General features: G+C 44.1%; 1 protein-coding gene across 1 annotated transcript; it reads left to right on the top strand.

The window, feature by feature from the left end:
- Positions 1-6,702: 6,702 nt before the first annotated feature.
- LOC115542296 (E3 ubiquitin-protein ligase TRIM39-like) lies at positions 6,703-9,204 on the top strand. The gene is made up of 2 exons (XM_030354542.1): positions 6,703-6,845; positions 6,954-9,204. Exon 2 carries the CDS (start codon positions 6,956-6,958, stop codon positions 8,588-8,590), a length of 1,635 nt encoding a protein of 544 aa, XP_030210402.1. The 5' UTR covers positions 6,703-6,845; positions 6,954-6,955; the 3' UTR covers positions 8,591-9,204.
- Positions 9,205-13,052: the final 3,848 nt, after the last annotated feature.

Genomic DNA, 13,052 nt, shown 5'->3' with positions numbered 1-13,052 from the left:
TTAGGAGGAGCTTGGTTTTGTTGAGGTTATCCCAGGGAAAGATTGCCCACATGTGTGGGCAATCTTTCACTGGGATTAGGAGGAGCTCGGTTTTGTTGAGGTTAAGCCTCAGGTGATGGGCAGTTGTCCAGGTGCTGACGTCCGCCAGACATTCCGATATGCGTGTTGCAATCAGGGCTTTATCAGATTAGGGGAAAGAGAGAAATAGCTGAGTGTCGTCAGCATAGCAGTGATAGGAAAAGCCGTGTGATGCAATTACCAAGCCCAGAGATCTGGTATAGAGGGAGAACAGAAGAGGCCCCAGTACAGAGCCTTGAGGGACACCAGTTTCAAGCGTGCAAGGTTTGGACAAGGAGCCATTCCATGTAACATGATAGGTGCGGTTCATCAGGTAGGATGTGAACCAGGAAAGAGCAGATTCAGCAATGCCAAGTTCGGCAAGAGTGGCAAGGAGGATCTGGTGGTTCATTGTGTCAAATGCTGTGGACAGGTCGAGGAGAATGAGAACCGTTGAGAGGGGCGAGGCTCTGGCAGCACGGAGGGACTCAGTCACTGCGAGGAGAGCCGTCTCACTGGTGTTGATATAATATAATCAAATGATTAAATTGCTCTCGTGTGAGAGGTGGTTTTCGAGCTGCACTTACTGTCTCCCTCTGAATTCAACCATCATGGTTAAAATGTCCTCATATTGATCAATGACAGAAGACGTAGGCTACTAGACATAAATCATGCTGAGACCAGCGGGTGTCGGAGAATTTCTGCAGGCGTTTATTGTTGCGATTGTTTGCATTAAGCACTGTAGGCGCTTCGGTGAGGCTGTGAGGAAGTTCACTATTTATTGTACCCTGTCTAGACAGTAACGAACATCCCTGACCATAGTTATTTGCGTTTGTAGTCTACACTCAGACGTGAACTCTTTATTGCATGCGGGTGTCTTCATAAAAAATTAAAACATTCGGGAGTATGCGATAATACAAATTATTCTAAAGAGTTCTAGACTCCTCTAGACCGCCTTTCCCAGTGAACCAAGAAACCCCGCGCCGTGACGAACGGGGGATTTGACCCCCTCGGTTTTACACAGTTTTACGCCGGGCGTGCCAAGCTGCGACCGAAGTGTAAAAAGGCAGTGGAAAAAGACCTATAGCCAGGGTTCGAGTAAGTTGGGAGCCAGTGGGAGCTGAGCTCCCATAGAGAGAGGTCTGGCTTCCATGAAAACAAACAAACTCAAATATCTGTGGGGGTCTCAGCAGCATAATATTGTAATTACAAATACAAAATATTGACGGAAAATAAGCCCAGACAGGGCAAACCGGACACTGACGTGAAACGGAGGTGCTTCGACCTGAAGGGGCTTATTTTCGATAATGAGCGGCTACTTGCCAAACGAAAAAATAACTTCACAAGGTGTCTTTTTACAATTTATTTGTTACCATTCGTAGTGTTGATCAGCAGTGAAATAGTTAGCCAAAGACGTTGAGGTCGCTTAGGAACCGAAGACGCTGGCGTGGTTGTGAAGGGCCCATGCAAGTGAACGGAGCATTCCACGGCATTGAGAAGAGCCGTGTCATAATAGCCCATATTTCCGTCCTAGCCCGTTTCAGCACCGTGTCAGTGGACAGGTACAAGAACGTCGTGAGTGGAGCGAATGTGCGCTCATGTTTCGGAAGATCCATCGTGAGAATGATCGTACGAGCGAAGATCCATCGTCATCGGGAAACGAGGCCCTGGTCTCCTTCTATGATGTGGAAGCCAGGGTTCATATCTACTCTGCTACTGGCTGCCTGCACCTTAATGAGCCTCTCTATCCATTCCTCAGCCCGGGTCCCCACAAATATGAAAGTGGAAACTCTGCCCCCCTGATCATCTCACCTGTCAATCAAATAGACTAGGACCTTTGTTTGATAATAAAATAATCAAACAATCAAAACAACTAATGTTGCATCATGAATTAGAATCTCTACTATGTGAGATCTGAGAGAACTCCATTAATGTTGTACTGCTGTCATTTAACAAGGAGAAATTCAGTAGTGAAGCCTGACTATTATAAATGATTACCCATTGTAACCCACATTATATACCTAACATTATACTGCTATAAAATTGTTAATGGTTGCAGCTGCGTCTAACATGTTTTGAGGTGTATATGTGTATGTGTATATCATAATCATCTAAACATTACTAGTAGTTTATACTTCAGAATCATGAATGAAAACACAATGAAATGTAAAATTACTTTTTCATTTAAAAAAAATGGAAAACAGCTGATGAGGCAATTACTTTTAATGTCCACCATACAACAACCCGACATGTGTTCCACACTAACACAAAGGTCACAGTGCCTACATGTCACGATTCCCCCCATGTGTGTGAGTACCGTGACTTTGTCTGGTCATCTCTCCTCCTCTCCCTCCTCTCATCTTAGTTTCTCCTCTCTTTCCCTCTTCCTCCCTCCCTCACCACCTCCTCCCTCCCCATCCTTTATTTCTCCTTCACCCCTCCTTCTGCCTCCAACTCCACCCTTTTTCCTCCCCTTCCTCTTCCTACCCCTCCCGTCCCTCGATGCCTCCACTCACACCCTTCCTCTCCTCCTCCTCCCCTACATACCTCCTCCACCTCCTCCTCTTCCCCCTCCTCCTCTCACCTCCTCTACATTTTCCCCCTCCCTCTCCTCCCCCTCTTCTACCTCCTTCCCCTCTTCCTCCTCCTCCTCCACCTCCTCCTCTCTTCTCCTCCTCGACCCCCGACCTCACCTGTCCTCCCCCCTCTTCACCTTTACACACACACACACACACACACACACACACACACACACACACACACACACACACACACACACACACACACACCAACACACACACACACACCAACACAAACACACACAGGTGCACGCGCGGGTACGCAGACACACACACACACACCCACACACACACACACACACACACACACACACACCCAAAGTGTGCATACGTGTCCCTTTTTTAGTCTGTGTGCCCTGTGTGTTAGTATGTGTGTGTGTGTGTGTGTGTGTGTGTGTGTGTGTGTGTGTGTGTGTATATATGTGTGTGTGTGTGTGTGTGTGTGTGTGTGTGTGTGTGTGTGTGTGTGTGTGTGTGTGTGTGTGTGTGTGTGTGTGTGTGTGTCTGTGTCTAACAGTTATAGAGAGATGAGGGGGAGATAATGTGTCTTGTTTAACCAAAGCTAGCTCCCTGAAGGTGGAACCGAACAGTTTCTTTATTTAGTTCATGTTTTAGTTTTGTTCCTGTATGTTTTGTCCCTATCACGGGGAACAAGGCGCTGAACGGTGGTCCTCGTTCCTCTGTATACGGTGATTCTATTGGCTCATCTTATCCTGGACCTTTCTTTTTGAAGGTCCAGGTTTTATTAAGTTGTGGCAAAAACATGTTGAACAACAAGGAATGTTGAATGAATACGTGTCAAAACGAATGCCGTGTGTGTGTGTGTGTGTGTGTGTAGGAGTGTGTGTGTGTGTGTGTGTGTGTGTGTGTGTGTGTGTGTGTGTGTGTGTGTGTGTGTGTGTGTGTGTGTGTGTGTGTGTGTGTGTGTGTGTGTGCGCGTGTGCGTGTAAGAAAAACTTTAACCAACAGGGGGTGCACTAGTACTTCAAACGGGGCAAACTTTCCAAAAGCAAAAGGAAATCCCCCACTGACCAGACTGTCTAGTGCTCTCAGCTTTGCTGCTCGTGTGTGTAATGTGCGCGTGCACGTCGGGGAGAATTGCCTATGTCACACTTCCTGCTTCCGGAACGCGTAGTAGGGTAATCCAACTTCCGGTCGCGTCCAGCAGCAACAACAATGGCAGCTCCCTTTCGCAGTTGTTCTTGTTGTACCGTGTTGCTCTACATCAGGACGTATACAGCCATACCTCAGCTTCCACGCTTTCCCGAAGGACAAAATAAATCTTGGTTGAGATATTTTTTTGCCCAGTACTGTCCTAACGTGCGAGTGATTCTAGACGGCACAGAAATCAGGTGTGAGGCACCCTCATCACTCACCCTCCAGTCTGAAACATTCTCCCACTACAAGAATACCAACACCTTCAAAGGTCTGATTGGCATTGCTTCATGTGGAGTTATCACCTTAATTTCTAAGCTAATTTCTAAGCTGTACACTGGTTCCATATCAGATAGAGAAATCACACAGCAGTCAGGAATCCTTAGTCTACTTCAGCCAGGAGATGCATGCATGGCTGACAAAGGCTTTGTTATCGACAAGATGCTTTCTGAAGTTGGGGCCACCCTCATAATGCCGCCATTTAAAAGAGGCGCCAGGTTAACCAGTGAGTATCGCCTAACTTAGAATCTTGGAGAGGGCCATCAGAAGGGTCAAAGAATATCATATCTGGGACACAACCATTCCTCTGACTCTTTCAGGCTCTGTCAATCAGCTGTGGGTAAATTCTTGCTTGATGTCTAACTATCAAGGTCCTTTAGATGTTAAGGGTGATGTCCCAGTGTTACACATTAAAACACACATGACGTCACATGACTATTTTCAAACGTTTATTAATGTTCTTTGTTTACATTTAGCAGAAAGAAATTAAAATGGTGTGTGTGTTTGTGTCCGTCCGTCCTTTTCAAATGTTTATTCAATGTTTGTTTCCAGTTCTTTTTTTTAAATTTACATATATACATATTTACATTTAACAGAAAGAAATGCAATGTTCTGTGTGTTAGGCAAGGCAACTTTATTTAGCACTTTTCATACACAAGGGAAGACTCAAAGTGCTTCACATATAAACATTGTCATACAATAAAATAGATAAGTAAAAGAAAACATATGCAGAGAAATGAGTAAAATAGAAAGTTAAAGGCATTTAGTATTAAAATAGAAAATAAAGGCAAAGTTAAAAAAGCTTTTTAGAAAGTGCAATGTATTTAAGATGTAGCAGAAAGCTAATGCAAACATAAAAGTCTTCAGGCTTGTTTTAAAGGTGCTCAGAGTGTGTTACCTTAAAACAAATGTTCAGGAATGTTCGTTTCCAATTCTTTGATTAAAATATTTACATATATACATTTAACAGAAATAAATAAATGGAATGGGGTGTGTGTATCCCTCGGCCATATTTACTTGGCATTCAGGAGGTATGTGTCCATGTATGTGCTCAAATAAAACACCTAACCCAAACCTTGGGTTTCCTGACCACAAGTTGGTCAATGGGTTCCGGGCGAATCCCCTGGAGCGAATCCCCTGGAGCAAAAAGAAAAAATATGTCAGCACATAAATCATAATGTCAGTGTAGCAACACTTAAGTCAGTGTTAGTCGCGTCTGTCTATATACAAGAACTTCGAATACTATTATTGAGTAGACTATACAGGATGTTTGGCTAGGCCTGAGGTATACACATAAACCTGTGTCCTTGGTCCACGTCTGCAGAACACTGGTGCACGACAGAGGTGTTGGCACGCTTTTCTCCCCTGTGAAGTGGTTGTCATGTGTCTGGAAGAGCAGATATAAAACAAAACATGACAATCTGCAACAGCAGACATGAAACAAAACATTATCATCTGCAACAGCAGATCTGGAGAAAGAGAGAGCATTTTGGAACAGCAACAAGAAACCATAATAATAAAAAACACACAGACTGAACATGCAACTGAATCTGTGAAGGTCTGAAACCATGCTCTAGGCTATCCATTATGCTACATATTACGAGGTGGGCCTGTTGTTTGAATCACAAAATGTAAATCTAATTAAAGTGGTCAGAAAGGTAGGCCTAAGTAACAGTCCCATTGATTCACAAAAGACTATGAAAAGCGTTTTTCTTCTGGGAACAGTAGCAGTTCGCCCGAACTGCTACTTCCAAATTAACTAAATCTGACACTGCAGTAAGAGGGAAAGATTAACACACCATACAGCAAAATGTATGGGCATTGGTAGTTTATGACAGCCACCCAGCCACTATGTTCTGACAGTAGCCTGGAGCTAATCTGACATACTATCGACACTTACATGTACGGTAGGCAGTGGCTACCTACCTATACCAAACCTCTTGGGGTTCGTCAGGCAAAGTTTCAGAGACACTCAAACTAAATATGTATTCCTACCAGTGTAAAAAAATATTTTGCGATTAATTAAAAAGGATACGTTTTAACTGACATGTATTACACTTAGTGCTATCTGTCACAGTCAAGCTACACAGTGTCAACAGATTTGAAACACTTACCTATGTAATTAAAAATGTACTTCTCCCAGAATAACTTATATCCTTTGCGTAGTTTAGATGTTTCGACACGTAAGTGCTGATTTACTATCCTTAGGACGTCGTCGTAGGACAATTTAGGTAGGTTGGAGAGACTTGGTCCAAAGGTATTGATCTGCCTCCGCCATGGTAAACAGCTTAGCTAAGCTAAGCGGAAGAGCAGTTACCCTACTCCGCGAGCTTCTTCCGGTCTTCAATTGTTCCGTGACATAGGCCTATAAACAGCTCTTTGCTCTCTGTCTGTTTCTGTCGAAAATCGGATCGGGGTTGGAGAAAAAGTATTGGGGGAAGCCCCGGAAACCCGAATAGCTCTACACAGATTATCCCAGTTACAGTTTTACTTGCAAATAACCACTAAATCACCACAATGTCTGTCGTTCGGCACAGGCTCTCTTTTAACTCCAGAAAGAAGACAACACACATCAACGCATTTGAAGAGGCTGACGCGGAGAATGAATGCAGTGCACTCACGTACCGTGGGGGGGAGCCAGGAGGGGAGCCAGGAGGGGAGAGGACGTCATGTTGAGGAAACGAAACCTAAAGCACCCCGACGTGGAAGCAGTTCTCTCTTTCAGGAGAATAATAACACGCATTAAATAGTCTGACAGACAGAAACAACAACAAGGTGAGTAAAGCAGCACAACTATGAAACAAGTTAAAACCGCTTTTGCCGTTATGGAATAACAAAAATAATGGGATTGTTCAATACATAAACCTTGTCGTCTTTGTTTAGGAATGGCCTCTGCTATCGCTTCCTGGTCTGGAGAGAACTTTTCATGTCCCATCTGTCTGGAGGTGTTCAGCAGTCCAGTCACCACACCATGTGGACACAACTTCTGCAGAACCTGTCTAACAAAGTTCTGGGATGAACAAGTCCAGTTCAAATGTCCTGTTTGCAATGAGCTTTTCGACGCAAGACCTGATCCACGGGTCAATACCCTCTTATCAGAGTTGGCCGCTCAGTTTAGAACTAATGTAAAAGTAAAAGAGCAGCCTTGTGTTGAACAAGCAGAAGTTCCCTGTGACGTCTGTACCGGGACCCAGCTGAAGGCGCTGAAGTCCTGCCTAGTGTGTCTTATCTCTTATTGCCAAACCCACCTGGAGCAACATCAGAGAGTCGCAGGCCTGAAGAAACATCGGCTGGTCGAGCCAATGGACCGTCTGGAAGACAGGATGTGTAAGAAACACGACCGACTTCTGGAGCTCTTCTGCAAGACTGAACAGGTGTGTGTGTGTCAGTTCTGCACAGAGACAGACCACAAGTTCCACCCTGTTGTACCTCTAAAGGAAGAATATGAAGTGAAGATGGCCCAGCTGGGGAAGATAGAGGCTGAAGTTCCGCAGATGATCCAGAAGAGACAACAAAAGATAACGGAGATCAAAGACACAGTAGAATTGAGCAAGAAAGATGCAAACAGAGACATTGCAGATGGTTTGCAGATCATCACTGCTCTGATGCGCTGCATTGAAAAGTGGCAGGATGATTTCAACCAAACGGTTAAAGAAAAACTGAAATCCAAAGAGAAACAAGCTGAAGACCTCATCAAAGAGCTGGAGCAGGAAATAGAAGATCTGACCAATAGAAGCTTAGAGGTGAAGCCACTCTCACACACTAAAGACCACCTCCACTTCCTCCAGGCCTTCAGATCCCTGAAGAATCCTCCACACATCAGGGACTGGACGACGGTGGAGGTCCGTCCTCCGTCATACGTAGGGACCTTGAGGAGATCTGTGGATCAGCTGGAGGAGACACTGAACATGGAGATGAAGAAGCTGCGTGATGATGCTGAACTGAAGAGGGTCCAGCAGTATGAAGTAGATGTGACTCTGGATCCTGATACAGCTCATCCCAATCTCATCCTGTCTGAGGATGGGAAACAAGTACATGATGGAGGTGTAGGGAAGAAAGGCCTACTCCCAGACAACCCTAAGAGATTTACAAAGTATATGTATGTTCTCACAAGGCAGAGCTTTTCCTCAGGGAGATTTTACTTTGAGGTCCAGGTTAAAGACAAGACTTCATGGTGGTTAGGAGTGGCCAGAGAGTCCATCAACAGAAAAGGTCAGAAAATATTGACCCCTGAGAATGCTTTATGGACTCTTCACTCATATAAGGATGGGTTTATATTCCAGGATGACCCTGTTGTCCGTCTCCCTCTGAGAGCTAAGCTCCAGAAGGTGGGGGTGTTTGTTGATTATGATGAGGGTCTGGTCTCCTTCTATGATGTGGAAGCCAGGGTTCATATCTACTCTGTTACTGGCTGCACCTTTACTGACCCTCTGTATCCAATCCTCTGCCCAGGTCTTAAGGATTATAACGGTAACAACTCTGCCCCCCTGATCATTTCACCTGTCAATCAAACAGACTAGGACCTTTGTTTGAGAATAAAATAATCAAAATTCCAAAACAGCCAAGGTTGTTTCTTGAATTAGATTCTCTACTATGTGAGATCTGAGAGAACTGTATTCATATCATACTTTTCACCGTTTTAACAAGGATCAATACATTAAGCCACTAACACTGTGTAGCCTACTATAACAAATATATAACCCATTATATCATAAGACTACACTATATGTGTCATGTCACGCAAAGTTTGTTAATTCTGTTGAGCCAAGTTAATATCACTCATGTATTGTCGTTCACTTTCTGTTTTATTTTGTAGTTCCCTTTTCCCTCTCGTTTCAGGCACTTGACTTTCTCAACTGTGATTGCCTCCCCGGTCTCTGATTCGTCTCACCTGTGTTCCCCTCCCTCATGTATAAATAGCCCTTGTTTTCCATTGTCTAATGTCAGTTCGTCTTGCGTCCCCAGCGTATTGTCAAGCCTCAGGATTTGTTAGTTTTTGACACTTGTAGATACTACTGTATTTAACTGTGTTTTGTATACTCCTAAGCGAGCACCTTTTGGTTATAGTTTTGTATCCTCCATGAGAGCGTTTTTTGTTACCTTTTTCTAGTAAAGCGTTTTTGGTTTAAACATACTGCCGTCCTGAGTCCTTGTCCCTGAGTCAAGTCGTGACAATAATGTTCCATGTTTTTCTATCAGAATGCTTTTTATATTTTTAATGAGAAAAAAAATGTCTAGGTAGATGATGTGAACATTTTTATAACATCAATAGGTTTTTTTTAACCAAATAGTTACATTCCTTTGTTATTTTCAATCATCAACTTTTGAGATTTTAATAAAAATTTAGAACGGGGACATCTTCTGTTGAATAGGTACATTCTCAGTGCAATATGTATTCAGTAAAATAGGTACATTCTCAGTACAATATGTATTCAGTAGAATAGGTACATTCTCAGTAAGAAATGAAAATGCAGACTTCACATTTAAGAAAGACTACTGGGGGCAGTTCATTTCCACACCAACATAACTTTTTTTTCACATGTGAATTGGGATTCAAGTGGCCTAAAATATTCCCGTTGGCCAAGTCTGACCTAAGTGATTCTCACTGTTGGCGACAACCTGATTGAAATCAATACGACAAGAACGCATGGATCGAAAGAGTGTGTTGCAAGTGAAGGTGCATAGAATAATACACGGAGTCGGGCTGTGTCTCCTAGTAACATGTATTAACGTGCTGGCACATAACTGACTCGTGTTGACTACCCGAGTCCATACACCCACGAGCCCACCAGAGGGAGCTGTCGGCTTGCATAACACTACCCTACAACAGAGCGTTTGTTGTAGTCCCAACTTCGGAAAACTGTAGTTCCACGCTAGAGACGCTAGCGGTCGAATTCATTTTAAACAGTGCTGTCTTTTCCTATGTTCGAAAGGAAGCACCTTTTCATCTCTCCTTGACCCGATGACGTTTTCCACAAAGGTTAATGAAAGGAGGCATAAAGGTTAGGAGATTTGACTATTCGTTGAGGCCCTGGGGCTTTGTGAGGCTGCACACCTGTTGTGCATTGAGTAATTAATGGCTCAATGGAATCGTGTGTGTGTGTGTGTGTGTGTGTGTGTGTGTGTGTGTGTGTGTGTGTGTGTGTGTGTGTGTGTGTGTGTGTGTGTGTGTGCGCCCAGTGGTGTAGTCTATTTTATTGTAGTGGGTACTATGATGATTCCCTCCAAGCCTCGTACAAACCCGTCCCACCAGTACGTGTACGTGTGTGGCGCTTATGGGGTGTCGCACCACACTCACCAACGCAGGGGTCTACAAGAGTATAACGATTATCAACAATCATGGAATGCTGAATAGGTTTATCAGTTTTAATAACAGTATGAACAAATAGAGCACAAAAATGACAAGTTGTCCTTTGTATATCTAGCAGCAATAGCACACACACACACACACACACACACACACACACACACACACACACACACACACACACACACACACACACACACACACACACACACACACACACACACACACACACAAACACACACCAAACCCAGGGGGTCATCCAGACTGTTTCGCTGTCTGCTGCTCTCAGCTCTGCTGCACGTGTGTGCTCTGTGCGCGTGCAAATCGGGGAGAGTTCCTATAGCAGCGTAGCGCCAATGAGCAGCTCGGGGTTGGATAAAAAGTATTCGGGGAAGCCCCGGAAACCAGGTGTTGTGCCGAAAAGTGATCAGCTGCCAGAAAGTGATTTCAGCCGCGGGAGCGCGCACAGCCTGTTAAAGCAGGCTATTATATCGCCTCGAAACGTGTGTGCGGCAGCAAAGTCAGATCAGTCATACTAGTCAATAGCACTACAGGACTATTGTCCGCTGTATTAACACAGATATGTATTTTAAGGTGACAAGACATTGACGTTGTACGGGGATCGACGTCTGATCAGTCATAGGCTACTAGTCAATAGCACTACAGGACTATAGGACTATTGTCAGTGAGACAATTATCCTTCTTTATGTTTTTAAAACACTGTAATCGAAATTATTTCTGTGTGTCTATTTTATACAATAAAACATGCATTTTCTTACTATGCATTGTTTTCCCAGATTATAGATTTTTGAAGAAGAATTTTTTTGTGTAAGAAACACGACCGACTTCTGGAGCTCTTCTGCAAGACTGAGGATGGGTTTATATTCCAGGATGACCCTAATGTCTGTCACCCTCTGAGAGCTGAGCTCCAGAAGGTGGGGGTGTTTGTTGATTATGATGAGGGTCTGGTCTCCTTCTATGATGTGGAAGCAAGGATTCATATCTACTCTGTTACTGGCTGCACCTTTACTGACTGTCTGTATCCAATCTCCTGCCCAGGTCTTTAGGATTATAATGGTAACAACTCTGCCCCCCTGATCATCTGACCTGTCAATCTAACAGACTAGGACTTTTGTTTGATAATAAAATAATCAAACAACCAAAACAACTAATGGTGTTTCCTGAATTAGAATCTCTACTATGTGAGATCTGAGAGATCTGCATTAATTTTGTACTGCTGTCATTTAACAAGGAGAAATTGAGTAGGAAGTGAACCCTGATTATTCAAATTATAACCCATTGTCAATTAGATAACATTATAGCCTTCATTTTCTGTTTTCTCCAGTTTTTTAAAGATTTACTGCTATACAATTATTAATGGGCACAGTTATGTAAAGAATTTTTTGAGGATTAAGGGTATATCATCATCTAACATTACTAGTAGTTCATACTTCGGAATCATGAATGACAACATAATCAAATCTAAAAATACTTTTCTGATGTTAATAAAAATTGAAATGATCTGATGAGTAAATGACTTTTAATGTCCACCATACAACAACCCAACATGTGTTCCACCTTACACAAAGCTCCTAGTGACTACATGTAAAGATTCCCCCCATATTTGTGAGTACCGTGACTTTGTCTTGTCATCTCTCCTCTCCATCCTCTCATCTTAGTTTCTCCTCTCTCCTTCCTCTCTTCCACATCGTCTCTCCTTTCTCTGCTCTCTTTGCTAACTCATCCAGGGTTGTGTTAATTATTGTCTTGCATACACATTGCATGTTTGGAAATACCCGTTAGATTTTTCGCTGCCATAGTCTACGACCTGTGCCCTGGCACATACCAGCAGCAGTCCCATAATCAGTGTTATGAGTGACACCCAGTGGCGGGAGCAGGTATCACCACAGAGGGGCGGGACGTTCTTTGTGTCTCCTAATCCTTGCTCCCTGTATTAATATTAAATAGTGTAGTTGAACAAATAAGCTGTATTCCTCACGTTCATTACACTGGGCAGTGGCGGACTCAGGGGGGGGGGGCAGGGGCGACCGCCCCCCCTCGTGGCTCAATGGTTGAAAAAGCGCGCTAAAGTGCCCTTCAAGAGTGTCGAAAATGAGACGAAATGCCTTATTGGTTGCCCTTTTCACGTGCAAAACATGATTAGGTGCCCTCTAGGGTGCTGCTTCATACAATAAATTATGATGATGTGCCCTCTAGAACAAGAAAATTCAATGACGTGCCTTAATGAGTGCCCTTATAGTCCCCTTCTGCCCGTCTGGTGCCCTTTTAGTGCCCCCTTTAGTACCCTGATAGTGCCCTTCTGCCCGTCTGGTGCCCTTCTAGTGCCCTGATAGTCCCCTGCTGCCCGTCTGGTCCTTCTAGTGCCCTGATAGTCCCCTTCTGCCCGTCTGGTCCTTCTAGTGCCCTTCTAGTGCCCTTCTAGTGCCCTTCTAGTACCCTGATAGTGCCCTTCTGCCCGTCTGGTCCTTCTAGTGCCCTTCCAGTGCCCTTCCAGTGCCCTTCTAGTGCCCTGATAGTGCCCTGATAGTGCCCTTCTGCTCGTCTGGTCCTTATAGTACCCTTCTAGTGCTCTTCTGCCCATCTGGTGCCCTTCTGCCCGTCTGGTGCCCCCATGGTTGAAAAAGTGTGCTAAAGTGCCCTCTATGGTGGTGAAA

Source organism: Gadus morhua, chromosome 4 (genome assembly GCF_902167405.1).
Source record: "Gadus morhua chromosome 4, gadMor3.0, whole genome shotgun sequence".
Classification (NCBI taxonomy): Eukaryota; Metazoa; Chordata; class Actinopteri; order Gadiformes; family Gadidae; genus Gadus; species Gadus morhua.
The sequence above is the reverse complement of the archived record's forward strand: the minus strand, read 5'-3'. Positions and strand labels throughout refer to the sequence as shown.

Excerpts from the sequence above, each read along its gene's own strand:
- LOC115542296 (XM_030354542.1), top strand. The coding sequence starts at position 6,956 with ATGGCCTCTGCTATCGCTTCCTGGTCTGGAGAGAACTTTTCATGTCCC.